At 37.5% G+C, this 9,431-nt stretch overlaps 1 protein-coding gene across 1 annotated transcript in view; it reads right to left on the minus strand.

Moving 5' to 3' along the window:
* RPS6KA3 (ribosomal protein S6 kinase A3) overlaps positions 1-9,431 on the minus strand; it is a 114,197-nt gene that overhangs the window by 18,226 nt on the left and 86,540 nt on the right. Inside the window, exons 11-16 of the mRNA XM_017540673.2 lie at positions 7,730-7,818; positions 7,180-7,244; positions 6,999-7,101; positions 5,917-6,041; positions 3,824-3,949; positions 483-572 (exon numbers count right to left, since the gene is read on the minus strand). Of these exons, the coding sequence (XP_017396162.2) occupies positions 483-572; positions 3,824-3,949; positions 5,917-6,041; positions 6,999-7,101; positions 7,180-7,244; positions 7,730-7,818 (598 nt within the window). The remainder of the gene's footprint in view (positions 1-482; positions 573-3,823; positions 3,950-5,916; positions 6,042-6,998; positions 7,102-7,179; positions 7,245-7,729; positions 7,819-9,431) is intronic.

Raw genomic sequence — 9,431 nt, forward strand, 5'->3', positions numbered from 1 at the left:
ACTGCTCACTGTGGTCTTGACCTGCCAGGTTGAAGCGATCCTCCCACCTCAGCCTCCAGAGTAGCTGTGACCATAGGTGTGAGCCACCATGCCTGGCTAATTTTTAAATATTCTGTAGAGACAGGGTCTCTCTATGTTGCCCAGGCTGGTTTTGAACTCCTGGGCTCAGGCAATCCTCCTGCCTCAGCCTCCTAAGGTGCTGGGATTACAGGTGTGAGCCACTGTGCCCAGCCCAGCTAATTAAAAAAAATTTTTTTTTCATAGAGATGGGGTTCCTGCTGTGTTGACCTGGCTGGTCTTGAACTCCTAGCCTCAAGTAATCCTTCTGTCTTGGCCTCCCAAACTGCTGAGATTATAGACGTGAGCCACTGTGCTCAGCCTACGTTGAGTCCTTTGTCTACAATACGATTTTTGAAAATACACTATTTTCAATGTGAGTTAGACAACTGATTCAAATGATCCATGTTAAAGAGTCTACTTACATCCTTTAGAGTAATAATGTTTGGATGCTGTCCATAACGAAGAAGAATTTCAATTTCTTCTGTTGGGTCTCTCTTGCTTTTATCAATAATCTAAAAGGCAAATATTTTAGAACAGAAGCTCATGAACTATACAGTTATTAACTGTTTATAGCTGCAGACCTTGGGCATTACCTCATGTAAATAGTATATAAATAAGTCATTTATCAATCAGTTTTATTCAACTACCTGGCCAGTTTGTTTGATCAGAAAGCCAGTCTTAATATAGATGGCAAGGCTATAAATTACAACTCATGAGTCACATTCCCACCATGCCTCTCCAATATAAGTTTGTAGTAAGTTTAGGACTTACCAAAAACTCAAAAAGTCTTGAGAAAAGGTACCAAGAACACAGTTAACGTATCTTTTCTTCTATCCTTGAAGGTCTTAAACATTTGGGAACTCTAATCAATTTCTAACCACCCATCAATACAGATAATTAAGAGCTAGATATAACACCACCACTAACACCTGCTTATTGAATATTTCCTTTAATAAAATTCTTCAATTGAATATCCTGTTAGTTGTAAGCTACTTATAAAAGCTAATTACCAGTTAAGCAGAACAATATTCTTTTTGAAGTTAGGCAGAAAGCTACACAGAAAATCACACCTAGAATTTTATTTGGTTAGAATTTAGTTCAATTATTTCAATAAAGCCCTTTAAAATAGTAATGTAGCTTTCTAACCCTTTTATTTTGGCTGCTCCTTAAAAATATTTCTCTTAATATTTTAATCTGCTAAACTAATATTATACAAAAAAGACAAATTTTGCTTTCAATTCATTTAAAGAGTGATCTGAAACAAATTAGGTGGCCTTTGTATGTTCAATTTTAAACAGCTTAGTAATTAATATATGTACTAAATATCCAGGCCCTCCAGCAACCTAGGAAAGAGGTTACAACTCTCAGTATGAGCCCAATCTTCTATCTGAAATAGATTTAGAGTTGACCCTTGAACAACCCAGTTTTGAACTATGAGGGACCAATCACACGTGGATTTTCTTCTGCTTCTGCCACCCCTGAGACACCAAGACCAACTCCTCCTCCTCTTCCCTCCTCAGCCTACTTACATTTTCACCTTATTCAAGGTGAAAATGATGAGGATAAAGACCTTTACTATGATCCACTTCCATTTAATTGAATAGTAAATATATTTTCTTTTCCTTATAATTTTTTTGAGACAGGGTCTTGCTCTGTTGCCCAGGCTGGAGTGTAGTGGCACGATCATGGCTTGCTGCAACCTTGAACTCCTGGGTCCAAGTGATCCTCCCACCTTAGCCTCCTGAGTAGCTGGGACCACAGGCACATGCCACCACACTCAGCTAATTTTAAAAATTATTTGTAGAGATGAGGTCTGGCTATGGTGCCAAGGCTGGAGTAGAGTAGCACCATCATAGCTCACTGCAGCCTGAATCTTCTGAGCTCAAGCAATCCTTCCATCTCAGCCTCCTGAGTAGCTGGGACTACGGGCACACGTATCCATGCCTAGCTAATTTTTAAACAATTTTTCTGTAGAGACAGGGTCTTGTTATGTTGCCCAGGCTTGTCTCAAACTCCTGGCCTCAACCAATCCACCAAGGCCTCCCAAAGTGCTAGGATTACAAACGTGAGACACTGTGCCTGGCATGATATTCTTAATAACACTTCCTTCTCTCTAGCTTACTTTATTGCAAGAATACAGTATCTAATAAATATAACATACAAAATGTGTGTTAATGTGTATATATGCTATCAGTAAGCCTTCTGGTAAACGGTAGGCTATGAGTAGTTAAGTTAGGGGAATCAGGCTATACACAGATTTTCAACTGCTTGGGGATCAGCACTCCTAAGTGCTGTGTTATTCAAGGATGAACTGTAGTCGTAAAACAGTTCTGTATTTGGAGAAGAGGGAAGATAAACACATAGGTGCCCACTGCAATCAACTGCAAACGATAATGTGGAATTAGGCAAATGGGTGATTAAGAGGACAGGTATATGGAACAGACATGTTAATTTAAGAGATGATCTGGGACTAGTCTTTTGAAAACCAGAAGACACTGAGAGGGGTTGTTTTTGGCATGGATCTGCTAATCTGAGCCCAGTTTACATTAGATCTATACTTGTGCTTGTGGATCTCAAATATGTAGTAATTTCAGTAGCATCCAGTTGTATTGGGATGGGTTTTATGAATCATTTAAGTCACAAATATCCACAAACAGCTTGGAGATATTTTTGAGGTTTTAGGCATAGTCCTCAAGGTTTCTGTAATGCAAAGGGGCCTCAGGACATTTCTGCTTGTTATCATGTATTTATGGAGGCAAGACACATCCTTAAATTGCCCACCAAATATGTTATTAGTCTTTTCTCCTTTCATGTAAGCAATTTGAAAATTTCTATGTATCTTAGATTTCAGTAAGAGCAAGGAATAAGAAAATAGAAAATTAAATGTATTTCTTTAAAAATTTATTTCCTTCTTTAACATTAGCTTTATTGTCCTTCCAATGAAGCAAATTAAATGTATTTCTATGGTTCATCCTATCCACACAAAAGTCCTATACACACTGATGACTTTGAAGCAGTTACATCTGAGTTTAGAACAGTAATAACAACTAATGTCACTATCTCTCTAAACAGGAGCTATGCATATTTATAAACCAGTCTTAAGGTTTAAATAAGTTGAAAGCTTTAGATGTTGTTTGAATTGCTTGAGATTGGAGAGCAGAGGCTACTATTCCAAGAAGTGAAAAGACAGATTTGAATATAGTGTTTGTTCACTTACTTAGTTGCAAGTGAACAAACAAAGGTTTGAAATTCAAACTTTATTGCAGAGCTAGGTTTCTTGGTTTTTGGCTTAGAAAATTCTGTCTTAGGATACTTGATGAAATTAAAACAGCCAATGATAGTGAATTTTATAGTGGTTTTTTATTCTTTTATTAGTTCCAAGATCCTTTTAGATGTAAAGAAAGGTATGAACATTTTTGCCAGAGAAGATACAAACATACAAAATTTTGCATACAATTTTGAGGAATTTGCTGACACCCTGAGCATAAAATGGGGACTTCTGAGAGCAAAAAAGATACTTTAAAAATCACTTGAGGTGTAAATTGGTACTGCTCTGGGCAAACTAGATGTATAACCACCTTACCTTTAGCTTATAGGGTTCTAGATAGATTAAGGTCTCTAAATATCACTAGCCAGATATTTAAATTTAATTTTTTTTATAACAAAAGACATTTTTAACAATGAGAGGAGTGTAATTTTTAACTGGTACTGACATGCATTAACAATAACTGTACAAATTAGATTTTAAATAAAAAATATTTACCTTCACTGCAAACTCCATGTTTGTAGCTTTATGTATACATCTCTTGCAAACAGAGTAGGAGCCAACTCCAATATCTTCTTTTACTTCATATCCATCAGTAAACTGAATACTGTTCCTGTGTAACTGCTACAAAAAATTATAAATTGGTGAAGAGTCCCATAATGTCTTTAGTGCATTTTCTAATAGGGAAGTATGTTACTCAGCATGCATTGTTGATGCTCTACATATAAATGAGTAAGAATAAAAATACATCTTTATAGTACTTATTCTTCTATAAGTGATTTTGGAAGTGTTTACAATGAAATGTACAGCAAGAAATGTGCCTTAAAAAAGCTTATGTTAAAAATAAAAATTGAATTTGCCCAATAGAAAAAACGGAGCTACTTGATGTGGGGCCCATATCCTTGTCTGTGATTCAGCCTCATTCCACTTCCGAATCAGCTATAGGTTTTTAAGCACATTTGCAAATGAGAAGTTTGAAATCTATGTATAGAAGAAAAGGATTTAGGAGGATTCAGAATTAGAACATCTGAATTCTTGTCTCAGATGCACCACTTACAGGCTGTGTAACTTTGAGCCTGTATTTTCTCAGAGAGTAATGCTGAAGATTAAATAAAAACAATGTATTTGCAAGCAATACCTATGAGCGCCATTTTGGGCTTTCAGTAGCCACGCCCTTCTTTCTTCACCCCGAAGTCATAGCTTTATACAACTTCTGCTAAAGAAGCTGGTCATGGGTTAGGGACTAATAACATATACAGCAGATAATGAACAGTAACTTATTGATTCCATAAACAGGCTGAGGAAAGTTGTGCTGCCCTTGGCTATACTGATATGAGACCTCCATGCCCATGAGCTTTGTATACTATACATTAAAACTTGAATTCTGTAGAATATACAAGTTTGTGGTTTCTATGTTAGGTACAGAATTTATAATTTAAAAAGTTGCCATACATTCCTATGCTTGCATAGTAAATGGCACAGGCTATTCCAACATGCGCTCTGCTTAAAAACCAGCGTTTTAATTGGTTTTCTACAAAGTGGAAAGCAGGATAACTGACTTATGAAAAAACTTTAGAGCAAAAGCAACTTAATCATCAAGCAAATCCAAGTACAAATTATATACTAAAACAATCTACTGCTTCAAAAGATATATCTAGTTCCCTTTGATTAGAAAGATGACTTAAGATTTGAGTTCATTTTTATTTCTTGTATCTTTCTAAGGCCAACGTTGCCAAACTATGGTCAGTGAGCCAAATCTGAATTATTGCCTGTGTATGTAAATAAGTTTTATTGGCACACAGCCATGTCCACTTACTTATGTATTGTCTGCGGCTGCTTTGTGCTACATAGCAGAGTTGAGTAGTTGTGACAGAGCCCATATAGCCTACAAAGTCTCAAATATTATCTGACCCTTCACAGAGAAAGTCTGCTGACCCCTGTTCTAAGGCATCAAAGAACCAGAAGACCTCAATTCATCATGGCTGACCTGATGGAGGCAAAGGGTGAAACAAACTCAGCATGAAAAACATTTTGAGGCACAGGAGAGGACATAATTAACACAGCTCAACTCTATTTTCAAGTCACATAGGTATCTAGGATTTTGGCTCTTGCAACCTTTTCGATGATAAATGAAAAAAATTTCAAAGAGTAAAGTTAATGATATAAATGTATTCTATTTTATTTTATGTTTTGAGACAGAGTTTCAACTCTGTCACCCAGGCTGGAGTGCAGTGCTGCAATCTCTGCTCACTGCAACCTCCGCTTCCCAGGTTCAAGTGATTCTTGTGCCTCAGCCTCCTGAGTACCCAGAATTACAGGCATGCACCACCACACCCAATTCATTTTTGTATTTTCAGTAGAGATGAGTGTTTCACCATGTTGGCCAGGCTGGTCTCAAACTCCTGACCTCAAGTGATCCACCTACCTCGGCCTCCCAAAATGGTGGGATTACAGGTGTGAGCCATTGCACCCAGTCTAAAATGTATTTTAAATTGCTCATTTAAAGTCAGCAGAAAAAAAATCTAATTATTCACAGAATAAACTATATATTACAACATTCCAAATCTAAAATTATTTAGACATCCACTCACCTGAACAATTGAATGTACACCAACTGTCTGCATAGCTTGGCTTTCATCGTCTGAGGTAATAGCAACAAAACTAAACCCCCGAAAAAGCTGATGTGCATTAGCACTAGGTGGAATGCCAGGTGAATCTGAAAAGAGTAAGAAGTGACAAGATTCATTTGCAAGGTAACTAAGGGAAAAACTGTTGAGACTATGACCTTTTTCACTTATTCTGGAATTCTATTTCTCAGGTACACAGTATATACCTCTTGCCTTCCAGGATACCTGTGAGGCACTGTATCAGATCTTTTCTGATTGTGTATTGCCATTACAACACCAACATCCTAGTCCCTCGGAGCCTAGAAAATAGCTAATTCATTTGAAGAATAAATTGACGAATTATAGGGTTAATGATATTCAAAATTAATGCTGTCCCATGGAATTTCCTGAAATGATGGAAATTTTATCTTTACAGTCTAATATGATAGCTACTAGCTTCATGTAGCTTTTCAACATTTGAAATGTGCCTAGTGTGACTGAGAAACTACATTTTAAATTTTAATTAATTTAAATTTAATTAGCTACATGTGGCTACTGGCTACCATATTAGACACTGCGGCCCTCTATAATAACCCAGCTGGGGTGGAACGGGGGAGATACAAGGTGGATCTACAGCAAATTTAGGAGATTTGAAAATAGCATAAAGGGTTATCCTGGAAAAGGTTTTCATTTCTTCTTTTTGAGACGGAGTCTCGCTCTGTCACCCAGGCTGGAGTGCAGTGGTGTGATTTTGATGTACTGCAACCTCCACCTCCCGGGTTGAAGGGATTCTCATACTTCAGCCACCCAAGTAGCCAGGATAGCAGGCGCATGCCAGCAAACCCGGCTAATTTTTGTATTTTAGTAGAGACAGAGTTTCACTATGTTGGCCAGGCTCATCTCGAACTCCTGGCCTCAAGCGATCTGCCTGCCTTGGCCTTCTTCCCAAAGTTCTGGGGTTACAGACGGGAGCCACTGTGCCCAGAGTCTGGAAAAGATTTTCTGGTTGAACAAGAAAAAATATATATTTGTTATCTTATATCTGTATTTTCACATTTTCTCCTTACCTTTCGGAGTTTTTGCAGTAAACTCAGGATCAAAATAGAATGTATCTTCAGGCCTACCCGTTGCAGGTTTAAATGGTGGATGAATTTCTCTTCTATACAGTTTCTGGAGGAAAAAAAAAGAGACTTAGACATATTTTAATTCTAATGAAATATTTCAAGCAAGTTTTCATTCTATACTTACATTCCAGTCTATTGTTGAGAAAAACGAATGTCTTTTAATTTCTTCAACTCCATCTGGTCCTGCACCTATCAAAAATGGATTCATTGGTAATTTTATCTCTAGGAGAAATATACATATTGTTCAGCCTTTGCTTTCAATACTTGCCTAATTAATTAGTTACTTTTGAGACAAGGGCTTGCTCTATTATCCAAGCTGGAGTGCAGTGGTGTAATCTCAGCTTACTGCAGCCTTAACCTCTCAGGTTCAAGCGATCCTCCTACCTCAACCTCCTGAGTAGCTGGGACTACAGGTGTGCACCACCAGGCCTGGCTAATTTTTGTACTTTTTGTAAAGACGGGGTTTTGCCATGTTGCCCAGACTTGTCTTGAACTCCTGGACTCAAGTAATTCTCCCGCCTTGGTCTCTCAAAGTGCTAAGATTACAGGCATGAGCCAGCATGCCTAGCCTTGTCTAAATAGTTAATAATTCCACCATAAAACAAATATCCACTCCCCTCTAAAAACAAACACCAACAAATACACAACATAAACAAATTAATTAAAATTTTTACCTAATCTGTTTGCAGGATTTCGTTTGAAAAGCATTCGTAAAAGACTCTGGGCTTCAGGACTCAAGAACTGTGGCATTCCAAGTTTGGCTCTAAATAATAAATCCACATAATTATTTTATTTCTTGGAGGCATCTGTACTTTTATTTTTAAAAAATTTTAAATTAAGCTTTTTGAGATACTTGTAGGTTCACACTCAGTTGTAAGAAATAAAACAGAGAGATTCCCTGTGCCCTTTACCCGGTTTCTCCCAATGGTAACATCGTACAAAACTACAATACAATTATCATAATCAGGATATTGACAAGGAAACAATCCAATGATCTCATTCACATGGCACTGGTTTTACTTGCACTTATTTGTGTGTTTAGTTCTATGCCATTTTATTACATATATGGCTTCTGTATGAATACGTTAGTTTGTTTATCCATTATCTGTTGAAAGACATCTGTGCTGTGTCCGGTTTTGGGCTAATATGAATAAAGCCATGGTGAACATTTATGTACAAGTTTTCATGTGAACACGTAACTGAATTTCAGTTCATAATCTAATGAGCTTTTTAATTTTTCAAAATATTGCAAAGAGAACTGTGAAAGTAAGATCATTTGAATCCTAGTTCTGGCTCTGTTACTAAGAACTTTGTGACAGTGGGAAAGTCAATTATTCTGGGCCTGTTATCACTTCTTCATAAGCAAGGTGATTGGACACTAGACCAACGGTTCCCAAAGTGTAGCCTCGGAACTCCTCCTCAAAGGGAATTTATGAAACCTAACATTTAAAACTGCTAAGAGAACATGTGTTTCATATGCCACTTTTTCCTTTCCACTCCCTTTAACAGCCCCTGCAGGGAAGGGGAACTGGTGGGAAAGAGGATTATGGAATACTGAAGATATGTAGTCTAAAAACTGCTGGCCTGGATGAACTTGAAGGTCTCTTTCAGCTCTAATATATAATTTTAATTCTTTTTCCAGACCTACAAATTAAAGAAACCAATGATCCTGTAAGTATGACAATAATAACACAGCTGGGGAAAATTCCTATTTCAGAAACAGATTCATTTATTATTCAGTGAGTTGTTAGTGAGCTATTACATGCCAGACACTGTTTAGTGCTGAGGATACAGAGATAAAGAGAGCCCATGGACCCCACAGTCCATGGTGAAGATGGATACAGATAATATATTAAGAGACAAACGCAGAAGAGCATACACAAAGAGTGACAAGGGACCAGTAGGGGATATTTAATTTAACATGGGAGATTATGAAAGTTCTTGAATACAATCTAAAGGCTGATAATTTATTCATTTGGCTAGTGTTTCCCCATATTTTACTGAATAATATTAATCCCTCTAGATATGTAGCAACAATAAAAAAATTCATGACCCAATGAGCTTGTAGAATGGTATCTATTATATCCCCTTATTAGAGACACAGAATTAAAATACACCACATATAAAAAGACTGAGAAATCTAGAGCAAAAAAATCAGCCGGGCATGGTGGCTTACACCTGCAATCCCAGCACTTTGGGAGGCTGAGGCAGGTGGATCACAAGGTCAGGAGTTCAAGACCAGCCTGACCAGTATGGTGAAACACCGTCTCTACTAAAAATACAAAAATTAGCCAGGTGTGGTGGCATGTGTCTGTAATCCCATCTACTCAGGAGGCTGAGGCAGGAGAATCGCTTGAACCCGGGAGGCGGAGGTTG

Source organism: Cebus imitator, unplaced genomic scaffold (genome assembly GCF_001604975.1).
Source record: "Cebus imitator isolate Cc_AM_T3 unplaced genomic scaffold, Cebus_imitator-1.0 Scaffold128, whole genome shotgun sequence".
NCBI classification, from domain to species: Eukaryota; Metazoa; Chordata; class Mammalia; order Primates; family Cebidae; genus Cebus; species Cebus imitator.